The sequence below is a fragment of the Patiria miniata genome, unplaced genomic scaffold, assembly GCF_015706575.1.
Source record: "Patiria miniata isolate m_02_andy unplaced genomic scaffold, ASM1570657v1 HiC_scaffold_14, whole genome shotgun sequence".
Lineage (NCBI taxonomy): Eukaryota > Metazoa > Echinodermata > Asteroidea > Valvatida > Asterinidae > Patiria > Patiria miniata.
Genome location: NW_024037052.1, coordinates 6127910 through 6147262, shown reverse-complemented (window position 1 = coordinate 6147262; position 19353 = coordinate 6127910). Strand labels below are relative to the sequence as shown.

The 19353-nt window shown below is 46.1% G+C and overlaps 1 protein-coding gene across 2 annotated transcripts; it reads right to left on the bottom strand.

The window, feature by feature from the left end:
• Positions 1-1321: 1321 nt before the first annotated feature.
• Positions 1322-15972, bottom strand: LOC119721970 (protein phosphatase 2C-like domain-containing protein 1). 2 transcript variants are annotated; one of them, XM_038191939.1, is made up of 3 exons: positions 15851-15972; positions 10167-11412; positions 1322-2561 (listed from the first exon to the last, which is right to left on the bottom strand). In XM_038191939.1, the coding sequence occupies exons 2-3, from the start codon at positions 11368-11370 to the stop codon at positions 1531-1533; spliced, it is 2235 nt and encodes a 744-aa protein (XP_038047867.1). In that variant the 5' UTR covers positions 11371-11412; positions 15851-15972; the 3' UTR covers positions 1322-1530. The 2 variants fall into 2 exon arrangements, with proteins under 2 accessions (XP_038047867.1, XP_038047868.1); XM_038191940.1 differs by having other exon boundaries at positions 10167-11407.
• Positions 15973-19353: the final 3381 nt, after the last annotated feature.

Below are 19353 nucleotides of genomic sequence, written 5' to 3'. Positions count from 1 at the left end.
AAAGTAACCAAGAAGGGAAAGGAACTTGTTCCACACTGATTTGGTCTGAATAACCAACAAATAAATACATTTTCTGATCTACATATTACCATGACAACATATCCCTTATGACTTATGAATGTGTACAGGTTTATTATTATTTTGAGTAAATTGCTAGAAAGAAAAAAAAAACGTATGACAAAACACTGCTAATGTTGGAATATCGTAGCAATGGGAAAAAAAAACCAAACAAATGATAACTGTATTGTATTAAAGATGATTAATTATTAAAGGTGTTTCGTGAATTTGTGCGCTTTTCTGAAGTTGTCCGCCATTGAATACAATGGAAGTTCAAAGTCGTGTTCTTCTAAATAGTGTTAAAATGATGTTTGAAACAAAAATGAGAACAAAGAATTTAGAACCCCCCCCAAAAAAAATAATATAATAATACGAGACAAGCTAGTTACTAGCCCTAATTTTGGAATAATCATTCAACGGAATATATACATGTATTCGTTTTAATTCACTCAATCATTGAATGCAAACGTTTTTTAAACCAGAAACAAACAATGATGTACATGGACCTAGACCTACCTAAGCACCAAAGATGACATCCAGAAAAATGTGTTATGTATGATAAACAAGACGCACAAAATCGGTTACTCACGTTACATTTTCGTAACGTGAGTAACCAATTTTGTAACACATTTTTCTGGATGTCATCTTTGGTGCTTAGGTAGGTCTAGGTCTACTCTATCTACCATGGGGATAACAGTTATTAAACCTTTTCAGTAAGGTAATTACAGCCCAAGGAAACTCAAAAGTACATCAAAAATGTAACGTGAGTAACCGTGGAATTGCCCATAATGTACGGGTACTTTATCATGAGTATCAGTACGAGTACCAAAGAAGGTACATGCACTCAAGCACTGATAAGCAGAGGTCGTGGGTGCGAGTACCATCCGAGCAGGCTTATGTATTTGCTTTCAGTACTGCGTATACAGTGCTTGTACAATTACATTGAAAAAGTTCAAAATGCCACACTAAAACAGACAACTCCCTCAACATAACATACCAACAAAGTATTGTAAACTTTGCCAAATAGGATACATTTGATGTTAGGAGTTTTGTTAAAGCTTCATCCATGGAATAATCAGAGACTTTGCAATCAAGTCCACATACATGTATTAAGTCTTATCAAGTCAATTACAAGTTTTTTTAGTCTCGAGTTAAAGCATGAGCTATTCAAATGGCTCTGACAAAGGGATTCAATACTTTATTATATTCGTTTCTGACTGGCATCGAAAAGTGCTGCCAAACAAAAATGTATTGAGAACAAACTACATTCAGAACTTGGTTTTAGACCGCGAACTTTTGTTCAAATTTCCACTGATTGCACTCTGGTCTTATCTTGAACGACAAGTCAATCATATTGTTTTTCAAAAGTTGACCGTTATTCAGATCGTCGCAATATTTTGTAAGTACAAGTAGTAAGCAGGTTGTGAGATCAAGTCCCATTTAAGCCCTGGAAAAGTCTGTCCAATTCTGATGTCAATATTTGCATCCAGGCAATAGGATGACCATGACCGTGATGTTGTCCTTAGAGCCACCCAAGAGGGCGCTCTGTACCAGTCGCTCGCTCATCTGTTGGGCCAGGCTGCGGTACATCTCATGCTTAGTCTGTCGTCCCTGCTCTACCTCCAGGAGCCGAGACTGGGCGTAGATGGTGTGCAGCTCTGTCAGGGTGTCCACGTCCGCTTCGTTGCCATCGTCATTCTCCATCAATGCCGAGATCATGCTATCAAAATCTGTCTGCTCGCTGATGTTGTCGTAACCATTGTCATGTGGAGCATTGCCTGGGCATGCCTCCCTGGTTTGATGGGGTAAGAGGTGGTCGTGCTCTAGAAGTTTGGGGGTGTCTTTTCGGTTTGACGCGCTGTCTGATGCTGGTGAAGCATTTTCCAGTTTTATTTGTGCCACGCTTGGAATTGGACTTTCTTTGACATTGCTTGTTTCGTTTATTTGGGGACTGTCCTTTTCTCCTTGTGTACTCTGTTGCTCAGATGGCACATCATTACCATTGTCCATGTCTGTTTTGGTGCTTTGGTCCAGATGATCTTCATCGTCTGCATCCATGTTCTGGTCGTCCATGCCGAGCGAGGGTGCCAGATCCAAGCCCCCAACCCCATACAGCTCTCTCAGGGGATCGTCGGGGGCCAGCTGCTGTCTTGGGGAGACCTCCTGGCCGGGCATGAGCTGCTGGACCAATGAGACGGCCTCTTGCTCAGACAGGACCTCCCAGACGCCATGCGAGGCCAGAATGAGGAATTCCGATTGGCTGTCGATGGTGACACTGAGCGTGTGGGGCTCGGCCAGCACGGCCGCTTTCAGTAACGGATCGCCGTGGTTCCCTAACCCCCTGGTCGTGTCCAGCACGCCGTTGACTCGTCCTCCGTGGGCACCGTCCTTGACGGAACCCCCTGCTCTGAGGACACGAGCTCTCTCGTGGGAGGATTGTGGAGTGTGTTTGCGAGTCAGTCGCACAGCCTTTCCGTTCTGGCACAGCACAGCATGTGAATTTCCTGTATTTGAAAAAGGTTTGGTATATCACAACCGATTCTTATTGTTTAAATGACTTTCTTTGAGTGGACAAAATAATTTCAACAAAAGTTGTGTGTATTCAAAGTAATTCCACTCAAGAATAAGAATATTTAAATTCAAATACAAAAAAAATAATTGAAGGCGAATTACTGGCAGAAAATATTTCAAAACCAGAAATAAGCATTTAATAGCTCGAATGAAATCTGTCTTTTAAATTTCATTAATGTGCCACTTGAGTATTGAAATATGGCATACATGTAGTCTATACAGGGTGGCCCCCAAACGAATTGTGCAAGCAGACACCGTTAACTTTCTCTAAAAGTATCCAACATCAGCATTTGATGTTGATGGAGTATGTTGTTTGTACTCTTGTGTATAATCACAGGGAAAATCTCCTTTAATAAGTACTTTATGAGAAATTTGATATCTGCTTGCCCATCTTTTTTGGGGGCAACCCTGTAGCGAGTTCACATTTTTGCTTAAAAAAAACAAGATAATTGCAGTTTTCAGAAAGAATCAGGGGTATTAACTTGACATATAATCAGTATGCACGGACTGAAATGTTGAGTTAAAGCACTGTAAATTACATTTGTCTGCTTCTTATCTCAGCTCCAGAGTGTCTTCCCATTTGGAATTAGTTTGTTAATTTTACAATGTTTCCACAAACTGTTTCAAGGCTGCACTTTAATGAGCTGCCCCACATTATACTTACGGAAGTCTGAATTGGCACATATGGTTTCTTTATTTTTATTTTTTTTTATAAACAACAGGGTGGATTAGTCTGAGTAACTAGGACTCTACGAATCGCCTTTTTTAACATTTGGACATGGTGGGGCGACTATCGCCCGACCATGTCCAAATGTTAAAAAAGGCGATTCGTAGAGTCCTAGTTACTCGGACTAAGGGTGGATACAAAAAAATGAAACCAAGATATTATTGCTAATTGGAACAGAAGTAGGGCACATGTGAATCAAAGGGAGATATCCTCTGTTAGGGTTGAATCTCCTCTTTAAAATGACACCCTGATCATGTCATTACATTCACGGTTGACTTAGCAGAGTCCAATTTATAAAAGGGTCTATTTAGACAATTGCGCCACTTTCAATTGTGGTTTTTGTGGTGTCATTTGTCACAGAGTGAAAGGCTATGGTTGCCAATCAAGGCAGGTGGGGGAAAATAGAGGAGTCTACATCACTCTACTTACCTGTAGAGCGAATACTACATATGCATTGTTCCCTATGCCGGCAGGCAATTCGCTAAGAGTTTTACATACAATAGCGCCCTCACGTGTCCTACCCACGACGCCCTGTGACATGCGCACTACGTTAGCGTCCTCTTTTTCTCTTAGCCGCAGGACGAGGTACACGTGAAATTTCAACGACCTGAATTTCGCTATTTTATTGGTACCTCTTTTGCTTAGAGAAAGCTATTTCGAAAAGAAAGTATTGTAGAGTTGTTCTAGTGAAGTATTGTAGAGTTGTTCTAGTGAAGGATTTGAGTGAAAGTGAAAGAAATGAGTAATAGGAAGTTGGGGAGGACCGGGTGTGTCGATAATGGAGGGACGTACATCCCACCAGACAAGCCCGAGTTCTCGGGGGACTGCACCGGTGATGGTACGTCACCGCGGCAGCAGTCCCCTAGTCGGCCCCTTCAGCCACTGCCGGCTGTCGGAGCTGACGGACCCGTTGACCAAGCGGGGGGCCGTACAACCCCACCGTCTTCGGTCAATGTTCGCGGGTCCGCCCAACTGAAGGGGAAACGCACCGGCAAGACAAAGAAATTGTCTAACGCCGGGGCAATACCCAAAAAGGGACGTACGGCAAAAGGTGGCCCCGCTACGGGGCGCACCGTGCCTGTCCCTGGCCCGTCTACGGGGCACACGCAGCCGGAGGAAGTACTCCTCCATGGCTCAGTGCACCCAGGCCCACCCAGCCCCGTGATTACCACGATGCCTGGGGATGGGCTGTTATATGGCCGGTTGATTGACCGTACAGCACCCGCCTATGTTACCGGCGTGGGGGCGCTGTCGGCCGCCCGGGCTATTGATAGCGTAGAACCGAATCCCAGGGATTCCCCCAGAGATTTAACACTACGCTCGGAGGGCCCTGCCTCCACATCGGATTTTATTCGTTGTTCGGGCATCCCCGTGTCCCCGCAATCCTCGGCAACTACTCGGAGTCGCTCCTCAAAGAAGAAAAATCAAAAAAGAGCCGCCGTTCCCGCCGTTCTTCGACGAGTTCCAGCGAGTCATCCGGCCGATCGCACCGTGGGAAACGCCACAAGGGTGGCGACCCGATCTCACGCGATGATTTTTTGGAGGCCTTTCACTCCCTCGCGGCCTCATTGTCGGGCCGCCAGGGAGATTACGGTCACAGTTGGCCGACTCCGGGCCAAAGGGACATACCGCACACAGTTAGCTGTGCGCCGGAGTCCCCTCCAGAATTACAGCCCCCACACGCCGGTCATCACGGCCGTGGTGGGGTGACTACAGACCAGCGGACAATGCCGTGCACGGAGGGCCGTGCACCGGCGTCCCCGCCCGGTATTAGTTTACACCCATCGGCGTCACTGGACTCTGAGCGGGGCTCGATACCGGGACGCCGTGACGGCGCTGCTTCGCCCCCGGGGCCTGGTTCCCATTCCCCGATGGCAACTCGCCCCCCGGACTCTGACAATTCGGCGGACGAGAGCGAACTGACCCGCACCATGCAACGCCTATCGGTGGCTGAGACCGAACTCCGCTTGGTCCAACGGGATATGATCAGAGTTCTGAATCTTCCTGCTGGTACCGAACCTCCTCCTCCTCCTGAGCGTCAGTCGTTCAAGAAGCGATCGGGACCGACGGCAGAACCGGTCCGGGCTTTTCCCACAATGCCCTTGGACCGCGTGTGCGTTGACCACATCGACGGTATAATGCACGCAAAGACTTGGAGTGCCTACGCTAAACGCGTAGACTCATATTATCATTTCCCCCCAGGAGATTTTGAGAAATATTTCTCAACTCCAGTCCTGCCGGACTCGGCCATTGACAAGCTCGCCGCTGACCGAGGGACAGCTTCATCCAAGGTTCCTTTTACAGACAAGACCCGTGGAAAGCTGGAAGATGTCACCCGCAGAATGGACTCGGCGGCACGCATGGGTATGCGTGCGACGTCCTTTCTTCTTCTCCTGTCAGAGTACCTGGCACTGGGATATGAAGAAGATTCGGTGATACCAGCCGACATGATGGTGGCTGCTCTCCATTGCCTCGATCGCGGCCTGTGCTCCACTCTCGACCAGTTTGCTAGAGTGTCGACCTTAGCAACATCGTCACGCCGCGCCAATGTGCTAGATGCGCTTTTCCTCCCTTCACCAGGAGCACGAAAGCGTCTCGACGATCTCCCGCTCTCAGGCCCGGACTTATTTTCTGGTAATTTCCAGGAGGCCATGGAGGCCGAAGCAAAGCGCCTCAAGGCCACGGAGAAAATAAATCTCAAGAAACCGGCCGAGCCGAAAACCGCGGACAAGAAGAAACAGCCATCTTTTGTCATTCCCCGGCGCCGCCCCCCGGTCAGAGCGGCCCGTGGTGGATTTCGTGGGCGCGCCGATAAGGCGGTCGGCCCGCGCTATTCACAACCACATACCGGACAACAGCGTCCCCAGTCGGGACGCGGTTTCCGTGCGCCCACTCCCCGGTACACCGGGGCGTGGCGCAAGTGACTTATGCGTCTCCGGGCGGCCTCCCACCGCTGGACCCGTGGGAGGCCGCCTTCAGGAGTTCGTGGGGTCCTGGGTGCAGGTGACTTCCGACCGGTGGGTCCTCGAAACAATCAGCAGCGGTTACGCGCTCGAGTTTACGAGGACCCCCCCGTCGGACATGCTAATTCGGACAACGCCCGTACCGCCCGACACAGCAAAACGCCGCTCCCTCGAGGAGGAGATCGACGCCCTCCTTCTGAAGAGAGCAGTTCGTGTTGTCCCCCAAGGGGGGACCCGGGCAGGTTTCATGTCAACCTTCTTCTTGGCCCCCAAGAAGGAGACCGGCGTGTGGCGTCCAATACTGAACTTAAAACCCCTCAACAAGTTCATACGTCCGAAACGTTTCCGCATGGAAACGTTACGGACCATTCTTGCATCGATCATGACACCAGCGTGGGCGGCCAGTATAGACTTGAAAGACGCGTACTTTCACGTACCGATCAGGCCGGAACATCGCAAATTCCTACTTTTCCAATACAAAAATACACTGTACGAATTTGTGGTGCTCCCGTTCGGGCTATCCACTTCTCCGCGGGTGTTCACCCGGATCGTGAAGACGATCGGGGCGGCACTGCGGCGTCGAGGGGTCATGATATTCATGTACCTCGACGATTGGCTAGTAGTGGGCCGTTCTCGAGGGGAGACGGAAGCGGCGCTCCAACTAACGTGGCAACTTGCTTCCGACCTGGGATTTCTCATCAACACCAAGAAATCCCATCCAGTCCCCTCTCAGGTTCCCACCTTTCTAGGTGCATCCCTCGATCTTCGCAGGGGACTGGCCCGGCCATCGGAGGACCGCCTGCTGAACCTTCGGCAGTGCGTGTCCCTCTTCCTCCCGACGGTAGTGGCTCCGGCCCGAGCCTGGCTCAGGCTGTTGGGCCTTATGGCCAGTCTGGTGGACTTGGTGGATTTTTGCAGGCTGAGGATGAGGCCAATTCAACTTCACCTGCTGTCTTTCTACAGACCCCGCTGGCACCCGATCAACCATCCGGTGCCCACTACGTCTTGGCTAGTCCCCCACCTTCGTTGGTGGCTAGTCGAGGCCAACATAACGCAGGGCCGCGTTTTCCGCCCGCCCCGCCCGTCGGTACTTATCACAACCGACGCGTCAGGGTACGGCTGGGGGGCTACCCTCCACCCGCGACAGGTCGCGGGCGTATGGGGCCCCGCACATCAGTCATCCCACATCAACGTCCTGGAAATGCTGGCAGTCACCAACGCACTAAAACATTTCCAGTCGGACGTCAGAGGGCAAGCAGTCCTGGTACGATGCGACAACGCCACAGTGGTGGCATACATCAATCACCAGGGTGGCACTCGGTCAGGCCATCTGTGTGCACTAACGTGGGATCTCACCCTCTGGTGCATACATCACGGGATAGCCCTGTCGGCAGTCCACATCCCGGGGGAAGAGAACGTCACAGCCGACGCTCTCTCCAGAGGCTGGATCGCCCCGACAGAGTGGTCACTGCTCCCACAGGTGGCTCAGTCGATCTTCAGACTAATCGACCGGCCGCATGTGGACCTATTCGCGTCGCGAATGAACAATCAGCTACCGATCTACTGCGCGAGGGGCCCAGATCCCAACGCGTGGCAGACCGATGCACTGTCGGTGCGGTGGGACGGCCTACTGGCCTATGCCTTCCCACCCATCTCCCTCGTTTCTCGAGTGCTGACCAAGATCGAGCAGGAGGATTGCCGAATTCTCCTCATAGCCCCGTTCTGGCCCCGCCAGCCGTGGTTTCCCCGGCTCGTCCGACTCTTGGTTCACCGCCCGGTAATTCTACCAAGGAGGGCCGATCTCCTTTATCAGCCCAGCTCGGGAATCAATCACCAGGCTCCGGGGGATCTTCACCTGACGTGCTGGGTATTGTCACGCGATCCCTCTGCTCAGCAGGCCTTTCGCGACGAGCTGCAACAATTGCAGCCCAGTCCCGTAGAGCCTCAACCAGAAAGGTGTACGATAGCCGACTACGCCATTTCTTTAAATGGTGTAGACGGCAATCCATTCATCCCCCCAATACTTCTGTAGGGGAAGTGGGGGATTTCCTCCTATACCTTTTTAACAGTGGGCTCACGACGGCCATGGTCAAAAATTATCGATCGGCCGTTGCCGCGATCCATCAGGGATTTTCGGACGGTTCCTCCGTTTCCGGCAACCCTGCAATTAGCCAACTGATCAAGGGGATGTTTAATACTCGTCCCCCAGTACGCACATTAATCCCATCTTGGGACCTCTTCGGTGTATTATCTACACTGGCGAAGGCTCCCTTTGAACCAATGAATTGCTCAACTTTGTTACAGCTCTCCATCAAAGTAGCTTTTCTATTGGCTGTTGCTACGTCCCGACGACGTAGCGAACTACACTCGTTATCGATACAGACGGGACACATCCGGTGGGAACCGGGGGGTGTCCGCCTGATCCCTACGGCCGGTTTTCTCGCAAAGAACCAGTCGGAGACCTTTATGCCCCCGGACATCTTTGTCCCGGACATCAAGTCTTTTTCGAACGAGGCAAACGACAAACTTTGGTGCCCAGTTCGAGCACTTAAGTGGTATGTCAACCGTACGAAGTCACTTCGTACGGGACACGAAAAATTGTTCATCACGACGACCCCGCCCCATGGGCCGGCGTCCCGTGATACAATCACTCGCTGGATCGTGACAGCTATCCGGTCTGTACCGGGCGGCTGGCCAGCGACCCAGGGACCCATTCGAGCGCATGAGGTCAGGGGAGTGTCCACCTCGTGGGCCTTTTTTAAGGGTGTCCCCCTAGGTGACATCGTCAAGGCAGCCTGCTGGAAGAACCCTAACACGTTCTCCGAATGCTACCTGAAGGATGTCCTCCAGGCAGATGGCAAGGCTGGAAGAGAAGTGCTGCTAGCGGCCAGTCGAGCCTCACGGAAGCACTAACGGGTGAGCATATCAATATACATATATATATTTGTATGGGCATTAAGTTTACTTAGGTGTACCTATCATGTGTTCATTCCCATAATGGTTACACCCCCCTGACTTCTTGCGCACGAGCTCTTTGGGTTCCCCTGACGAGGTGAAACCTAGAGCGTCTGGGGTGTAGGTTTTGGTTGGGTGTTGTTTGCCTTTGGACACGCCTCATGTCCTACACCCCTGTAGACATACGGTAATTTGCGTATACCCACCGCCTTACTCGGTGCGAGTCTATGCATATGTAGTATTCGCTCTACAGGTAAGTAGAGTGATGAAGACTCCCCCCCCCACAGTAGTGTGGTTGGGGTCTACGAGCGAATACTTACCTGTAGAGCACCCCTCCCTCCTTCCCCACTATACTCGATTCCTTGAGTGCTTACGCAAGTAACGCTTGAGAAAAAGAGGACGCTAACGTAGTGCGCATGTCACAGGGCGTTGTGGGTAGGACACGTGAGGGCGCTATTGTATGTAAAACTCTTAGCGAATTGCCTGCCGGCATAGGGAACAATGCATATGTAGTATTCGCTCTACAGGCAAGTATTCGCTCGTAGACCCCAACCACACTACTGTGGGGGGGGATTTCACCATGAAAAGTGGCGCAATTCTCAATAGACCCTTTCATAAAATTGGTCACTGCTCAGTCAATCGTGAATGTTAGGACATGACCACGGTGTCATTTTAAAGAGGAGATTCAACCCTAACAGAGGATATCTTCCTTTGATTCACATGTGCCCTACTTCTGTTCCAATTAGCAATAATATCTTGGTTTGTTTGTTTGTTTTGGATCCACTCTGTATTGTTTCATATCTTAAAAGTCTTGCAAGCATCACCAGCAGCATAAGATTTGGAAACTTCACAAACCTATTGAAAAGTTAGAAACTTAAGGATCACTTCCTTACCTGCATTTGCCACATACAACACACCCAGTTCTTTGACCTGTGTCTCCTCATCTGTTTCCGTCTGTTTCTCTTTACCGTTCTCCATCTCATTCTCATCCTCCTCCTGATTCCCGTCCTCCTCCATGTCTCCTGTGCTATGGATGACACAGGTCAATGCTGAGCAACCGCTCCAGCGCACGCGCGACTGTTCATCAATTCCATACGACAAGATGTAATCAACCAGCTGATACGCATTCCGGAGCGCAAACTCCATCTTTTCTGCAAAGGGATCGTTCTCGCGTTTGTTGGGGATTTTTGACTTGGTTTCTTTCTTGGATGGCTGGTTGTTGGTTTTGACTTCCAGCTTGGACACGTTCTCCTTGCACGTGTGCATGATCTGCTGGATGATGTTATGGCTCTCCTCGTGGAGAATGTGCCGGATGCTGTCTTTGCGGACGACTGGTTTTGGCCGGTCCAGTTTGTAACCGATGAGATCGTTGTGCTCGGCCATGTTCAGGGTGCAGGTGCAGGAGGTCGTGGGGTCAAACTTGGTCATCTCGTTCAAGAGAAAGTGGTGAAGGTCATTGGCGGTGATGTCGGCAGCGAATCGCCCACTGTGGCCATCATAGATGGCAAAGAAGCACTTGTTCTCGTCATTGCCAAAGTAGTCTTGAAAGACGCGAGTGTCCTCCATACTGCGCTTCCAGCGTTGGTTGTCATGGGAACAGATGCCCATGGCTCGGGCACATTTTGCGCTGCACGTCAGAGCCAGTCCCTGGCATTCTGGGTAAACCATCTCCCGCGTCTGAATAAGATCCTCGTAAGTGTCTTCCAGGTATGACTTCAGTAGCTCATACGCATCGTTGATCTTTTGCAATGTCGACATGGACAGCGGTTTGTTCTCTTGGGTTGCTCGCCGGGTCATTTTAGCCAGGACTGCCTGACGGCGTTTCAGAAGGGCCTCGGCGCTCTCCGGCCGCTGTCGCTGTGATTCCTTGTACTCCAGTGTGGCCAGGGCACCATGGTACTTGCGGTGCTCCTGCAGTAGACGCAATAGGATGAAGGAGCCGCATTTGTCGCAGAAGAGGGTGATGTCTGGCTGTTGGGGGTGCTCGGTGATGTCGGTGTCCGGGGTGGAGACGCGGGGCTGGAAGTTGCGACTTCGGAGCTGTGCCTCTGTGATGCGGCCCTGATGCTCCGACACTGATGACGTATCGCTACTCATTGTGGTTGAATACGCTGCGTAACATCAAACAACTCAGCTGCACTGTTTCAAGAGAAAACCAATATATACCTTTTATTAAGACAAAAGTGACAAATCACACATTTGAATGAAAATAGAACCCCACAATTTCAGCTATCCCCAGTCTTATACATATTTGTTGAACTTTAAAGTTTCAAAGAAAAGAACAGAGTTGTAACGAGTCACTGATTTTTGTGACTCGAGTCGAGTCGAGTCATTTTCAAGAAGTGACTCGAGTCGAGTCGAGTCATTAGGTCAACAAGGTCGAGTCGAGTCGAGTCGAGTCACAGAGTGTGGTCGAGTCGAGTCGAGTCGAGTCAAGTATTTAGCTCGAGTCAATTCGAGTCACAAATATTTGAACACTAAATTACAATAAAAAGCAACAAACACAAGAGAGAAAGAAAACAAGGCACCAGTCTATTACGGAAATCCAAAGACATAAAGTATGCTGTATGGTACCCAACCAACAGTTTCCATTGCTAGCTCACGTCACAGAAAAGAAGATGTGAAACTTCGGTCTTATAACTGGTTTGGCTTCGGGTCTAGATTTTGTTGTTCGCTGATCGCTGACAACGTTAAAACCTAATTGCATTATACAAAGCTTTTCTGATTATTTAAAGGTGGGCCCGTCCGTATCCATTTTTTTGTGTGAAATCGGGACATGAATTTAGCCAGCGTTCCACCAAGAACTTCAAAATCGCCCGAAACCAATGATGAAACCACGGATTGAGAAATGCGTTTTAAGTCTGGTTCCGGGTTTAGCATTACATGCTATAGAACCACAAGGTGGGAGTCCGCGACACGGTGTATGTTTGTTGTTTCATTATGGAGGAAGGAAACAGACTGCCGCTGTATATAAACATACATTATTCGCGAACATTAACGTGACGTGAACAAAAACTGGTAACGCGAACAGCGCAGCGTAAGTCATTGCAAATATTTTTCGCAAGTAAGTTTTGCTTTTATTTTGGGACTCGAGTCTTATTAGCCTTCCTCGAGTCGAGTCGAGTCATTCTGATGAGGGACTCGAGACGAGTCGAGTCATTTGCTCGCAGTGACTCGAGTCGAGTCGAGTCATTTACCCGTCGGGACTCGAGTCGAGTCGAGTCGCCAAAAAATGTGACTCGAGTCGGACTCGAGTCGAGTCATTGACTTGAGTCATTACAACTCTGGAAAAGAATGTGATATTCTGACGCCACACTAACTGCAGTGGTTGTGTACAAAGTCTACAGGGAATCAGACACTTGACAATTTTCCCAGTAGGGCCTAGGCTGTGCTTATTTTTGAAAACGATGTTTTTCAATCCATTCCTCGCAGTGATGATATAAAAGATAACTACCTGACACACACAGTAAGCTAAAAAATATTGTGGTTATCCCCTTTCTTAAGTAGTGTCAGGATATAACATTCTTTCCATCTGAACTTTCTTAAACATTAGTAAAACAAATCGTTTATGAATTTTATTGCCAGTGGCAGTGTTAATTGTTTGAACATTGTTGATCTTGACTACTAGTACTATCAGTGAGACAGTTCCGGATCATTTTTATACAAACCGCTGTTCACCAGCTCATGTTCGGAGTTTCTGTGTCCGAGCGACGTCGTTTCATAGTAAAATTCCTCCCTTTCAAGTTAAAACCAAATAGGGTCCTATGTTCACACAGACTCAACATAAAGGGACATAAATCATGTCTTTTGTACAGGACTGAACCCGGCAGTTGTGGATCACTTTCCACAGTTCCAGATCACGCACGCTGCGCTTCGTCATGTAATCTACTCACAAAACTGCATCGTGTGCATGGGTGATCTGCAACTGTCTCACGTGGGGATAAAAAATCTTTCGGCGAATATGGCAATTCAGTTAATACAAATGCCCAAACCGTTATTTCTCAGTGATACTTGAGATTATGTCCTTACCAGAAAATATAGTGAAGAAAAAAACGATAAATGTTGACTACGTTCCACAGAAAACCAGATCTTTACCTTAGTTTAAGTGCTTCCTTTCACAGGACAGTTACAAAACACGTGGATATGCCTATTTCGCCAAACAGGATCTTGGGTAATGTTTAAGGGATATCCAAAATTTCTTTTCCCCGACAACTGCAAAATGATAGACCTTCAAATTGGTGGAAAAAATCTCGGAAAAGAAAGTTTGGTTACACTTGAATTAATTTTTATTTATTTAATCAAGTGATCCGGAACTGTCGCACTACTGCAGTAAAGCTTAAGTTGGCAATAACTTAAAAAGTGGGAACACGACGATACATGTATCCTCGACCCTCCATTATCTGCGCAGGTAACGCTTGCTTACGCGCGCGCGTCGTTGTCACGAATACAGGTCAACTCGTACGCGAACCAACTCGTACGCGACCAACTCGTACGCGGGACAATTCGTACGCGAACCGACTCGTACGCGGACCGACTCGTACGCGGACCGACTCGTACGCGGACCAACTCGTACACGGACCAACTCGTACGCGTGAGTTTAGACGATTGGTTTAGCTCACATGGACAGATGAAATTAGGTTCGGTCGGTAGGTCGGCATAATTTTACCTTTTCTGAAAGGTTGAGATTTTCAAATTAAATGTAGTTGATTTTTGAATCCGCCAGTGCTACTTACATTCGCGATTTTTTAGAGAAGATTTCTGTGTTTTTTTTTTTTTAACAAGTTCGCTTGATTGATTGGGAAGTTGTCTTCGCGATAACCAGTATGATTGGTTCCCGCCGCACCGCGCACTGTTTTAAAGAATGCATGATTGAATCGCTGTAACCTGTGTATGCCGCGGTACCGTTGCTGGTTGGTTAGACAAGTAAAATGACAAGAAAACACCGATATTCGCGAGGTCTATTGTATAAAAAGGAGTTACTATAAAAAAAGGTATATAGCATCGCGCATGCTTATACAGTTGTACGAACAGTGTCCGCCAGTTTTTTGCTTGGGTCAGATAGTTTTTTAGTCCTAATTATTATGTCTCCAAATTATATTTTGTAAAATAAAACAATGGGGAGGTGAATTTTATTTATTTTTAAAAATTTGAATTTTATTTATTATCACTGCAAATGCGTGGTGGCCCTGTGTTATGCTGCAAACAGATTTTAAATGGCTCAAAGGATAGAATTAAAAAGGAGAGGAAACGAAAATGGAGAGGGCAAGGAAGGCTGGGGAAGAACAATAATAAAAAAAGGAGAGAACAATTACATTGGGGCGGAATGTGCAGGGTTCGACCACAACTTCTTTTGTTCACTAGCCAGCCGGGCTACTGGCCCACGGGCATTTCTACTAGCCCGCATTTTTTTCTTATATCAGATACAAAATGGCGTATTTTCAAGCGCAATTCTGAGGGACTTTTGTTGGTGTTTTTGATTAACAGATCAGATAATTTAATCCTTTAAAACAGTTGATAATTAGACACAAATTAAAGGGGTTTCCTTTTTGAATTTTATGATTTTTTTTTTTCTGTTCGTTGATCTTTGCCGTATCCCAATAATTTTTCACTCGCACGCCGGCCTGGTTAAGGAATAGTTTGTCTAGCCCCGGCCGCCGCTGTTTTGACAAGCATTTGGTTAGCGGGCTATACCGCTAATTTCGAACCCTGATGTGTTATGTGTTATACCTCCATGGTTATACCAAGCATTTCAGTTGTAAATAGAAATTGCTAGGCCTACGGATGTCCCCGCGTGTCTGCTTTTTAATTGATCTAATTGATCAATGGTTGTGAACCACAGTGAAAGTTGAGTGACAGGCAGTTGACAAGTCTGATCGATCTCTTTTGATCTTCTAAACCCGCCGGTTCTTTTAGGACACCGAACCGCGAGAACAGATCCATGGTAGTCCAGAGCGTTGCAATTGGGTCAGTTTGACAATGGTGACAATTAATTGACTGACAGGTACATTGATTAAAAAAACACGAAAAATGCAACTGGTACATCGTTGCATTAATATATGGAATTAAATTTGACGTGACAAGGCTACAGGTATGCACAAAACAAAACAACACTCGTCTAACTACAAAAATCAGTTACTTTATTATCATCATTCACGGGTTCACTCCCAATCACACACAACGGTCACACATTGAACTACGGACTACCCGTCACACTATTCCCAAATTCTTCCCAACCATGCCAACCCAATCCTCGAAACCACTCCTAAAACGGCCCGCGTACGAGTTGGTTCGCGTACGAGTTGGCTCGCGTACGAGTTGGCTCGCGTACGAGTTGGCACGCGTACGAGTTGGTTCGCGTACGAGTTGTCTCGCATACGAGTTGACCAATCCGCGTACGAGTTGACTCGCGTACGAGTTGGTTCGCGTACGAGTTGACCTGTTTCCGTTGTCACACACAAATTGAAGGTAAATGCGTAGAAAAAGGACCGTGTAGTTCTAGTTTTAGGGGGTCCGAGTGACGATACGTACGTCTACCCGCGTCGCCGGTTATTTAGTTTTTACAAAGCATCATACTTACCTACGCACGTTACCAAACAAGTACGATTATAATCAATGTTAATTTGGCAATCTCTGATTTCGCCAGTAAACAAACTTTGTAGATTGGCCAAACTTCAGTGACGAAACCGACCGGTGCACTGTTGTGTTTTCACTCTTTGCCCATAGAGGGCGCTATCTCAAACAATTTCATGTTACCATGGTTGAAGGGGCGGGGCCGGGGGGGTGGGGGTTGAACAAATAAGCCCTTCCCATGAAATATTTTAATTTATAATTTCGCGCAGATGAATTTAGACAAGTTGATGATATCCACATCCAGTCAATTTCAAAGCAACTGTTATGACAAATGAATTTTGCCCAATGAGCCCTTCGCATGAAATATACCAACCCGACCTGACCGTCAATTTCAATAGCTCGCTTGCACTATGAGAGCTGAGGTTTTACTCTTCCTTGTAATAGCATTCATTTGTGCATATTTTGTTGAGGGAAAACATTATACTTACAATTTTGGATGTCCGAGCTCAACTCGGTCACCGTTTTAATATTGCTCGAGTTAAATTAGTTAATCTTTCTTACTCTCTTCCTTTTTTTTCTTCCATCAGACAATGATTCTCAGCGACAATAAACATGAAACTTTTCTTGGGGGGGGGGGCCAAAGCACATTTTCCCCGAAAATCCTTGTACTTTCTCTAGCATATTCTCACTTTATCTTTTTTTTCCCGAGGGTGGGCGGGGGACATTTACCCATCCCACCCCCATTGACACCTCTAGCCTGCAAGCGACCATTTTGTTAAATGTGTATTACATTAAAAGAAAATGTGACTTCACACCTCTTTTTTCACCCTCATATTTTTTTTGGGTACTTTTACGATGGGGGGGGGGGGGGGGGGGGTGAAGCGCCCCCTTGCCCCATCCTTGCGACGCCCATGATTGCCATCATTTTAATATCCCAATCCTTTCGATTTTTTTCACACAACAGTAACAAAACATAACAGAAATCTTTTTCAATTCATTTCCAGTTCACTTTATGGTTTTTTACAATATGTACAATTCAACAATTATTTCTTATAAATCCACCATCTGAATTCACAACTGAAAAAAACCTTTCAGTTTTGAAAGTTATTCTTAAAAACATTAGCCCTAGTCAGAAGGGAAAGCTAGCCCAAGCATTGTTACACTAAGCACCTCCAAAAAGGGAAATAATCGCAATAAACTATTCTCCGACACAAAAAGTAATGACTGGTTAAAGAATATACGAGATATGTAAATAAGCCCATATGAAAGCAAAAAATATTTTTAAAAATGCACGTACAAACTATATAAGACAAAATGTTTGTGTCGAAATGAAAAACGAAGAAACACAGAAACAGATCAGTCAAAACTTAACGAAATGAAACACAGCGACATCAATTCCAACCTGTTGTATATCCCCAACGTTATTGAAGGGAGGAAAAAAAAAACATTTTACATGCATCTTGATTCTCTACAGCAAACGTACCAATGCTGTTTCCACTCTTGATACATACACTGAGTAACGCAACTGCAGGTCCCATTGGGTCAGCCTTGCGTCCTCTTTGCAGATATTTCACGGATTGACCGATTCACTGACTGACTGACTATCACTTGTCAGCCGGGCAGTGCTATCGTATAGGATTACCCCATAACACCAATGAATGGGCTAAATCCGGCCCATTGTGTAGACCAGGTGCATGAAAAGACTTCCAGTGAATAGCCATTCTGAATCAATTAAATACAGTTTTGTAGGCTCAGGGATCAAGCATTAATGTCTTGCCTACCCTTGTTGTATCATTAAGACAAAGCAAGCAGTTTATCCAACAACTATACACACACATATCCTGGACGTTTAATCTGTGCCAACATTTGTGTCAAATTGCTCATCGGGCATTTGCATTCAATAAATATAGAAAGATCAATAGGTATAACTTAAAATCCAACTGCATGTTTTTTTTTGTTGGAATCTGTTGGGAGTGAGTACTGCACTAGTAAACTGATTATGCTTTACCGGGTCAGGCATAACGCCATAATCAGAGTCCAACAGTTTGGGTGTTGAGTTTACCATATGGTGTTGGATTTTGCAAAAGTGGGCAAGGTTCCCAGTAAAATCACTCAAGGGGGTTAGAGTTAATGAAGTAAAGCAACTGACAATGTGACCCTATGAAAGCCCCCCCCCCCCCCAAAAAAAAAAAATCACTCAGAAACAACAACAACAACAACAAAAACATACACAACAACCAAACACAAAAACATTAAAACAACAAAAGTCAGCAATAATTTAAATATTTTACAGTGTTTACACACTTGAATTGTAAATGAATGTACTTTCATACACTAATTGCTATTAACATTTTACTTTGATTGCTATGAAATACTCCTTTTTCTGGCTTAGTATAGGCTTTTTTTTCTAGTGGTAATGATAAGAGTAGAAAAATCACCATGTGACAGGCTCTTGACCAATCAAGAGACATAATCTGTAGAGGTGGTGACATACAGTACAAGCCCCTAAATTCTACAGTGTACGTGTATTACACTATCCTAGAGAATACAATAATACTTTCATATTGCCAAACATTATCTATATATATACATTATATTGCAAAATAATTATCGATACGAAAACACTGCATGGAAGCATACTTGGCATCCTTTTGCAAACATGCAATCATAATGTATATGTTGATATGCATTTTTGCATTCTTGGCACAATGTTGTCACGTTAATCAACCTTTTAAGGCATTTTAGTGAAAATTCCAATAAACCGGAATACTGTTAATGAATATCTAAGAATAAGGCTAACATGCAGCTTTGTATTATGATCAGGGCAATTCAACTACTCATGTCACACAGATGTCATGTCTTTTAATTGTATGAATAAATATTTCTACATATGTGACCATCTCAGGCAAAACCAGTTGGAAGCCACAAGGCAGTATTTTGAGATACCGCCTATGATGCACTGTACAGGCAAATTTATCGAATTTCAGATTATTGTTTAGAAGCAAGGATAATGGAAATATTTCATTTTCAATGAATTTAATTTGTAAATTTAATGCGGAGTTCATTTGGGAAACTTTACCAGCAAATTCTCCGATGTTTTTAACTTTCCGAAGCCTGAAAATTGGGAAATGAAAATACCTCTGTCGGATTTCCATATTCTATACAAAGCTTATTTCCTTTCCAATGAGCCTAAAATCCCAGTTTTCAAAAATTGGTCCAAGTGCTGGAGGGTCACATATAAATTCATCAATTTATCCCCCCCCCCCCACCCCCAATATTAATATACAATACAATAGTAGATAATGGTTTGAGGGAAATAGTGTGAAATTACGGGTCACAAAGATTTTGCTCTTTTGACTTCTAACACAAAAGTAGAGGAAGTCAAAATCAGCCAACACTCCACCAACGCTGCGACACCAGAATGTTTGCACTTCTTTCCCTAAATACACCATGTTGTTTACATAATGCCATTTGTTATTGAAACAAAGTCCACAGAATTACTTTGCGTTA

Bases quoted from the DNA above. Each gene is read 5' to 3' on its own strand.
- LOC119721970 (XM_038191939.1), bottom strand. From the start codon at position 11,370: ATGAGTAGCGATACGTCATCAGTGTCGGAGCATCAGGGCCGCATCACA. The intron at 2,562-10,166 runs GTAAGGAAGTGA...TTTCAAATACAG, and splicing joins GTTGTATGTGGCAAATGCAG to GAAATTCACATGCTGTGCTG.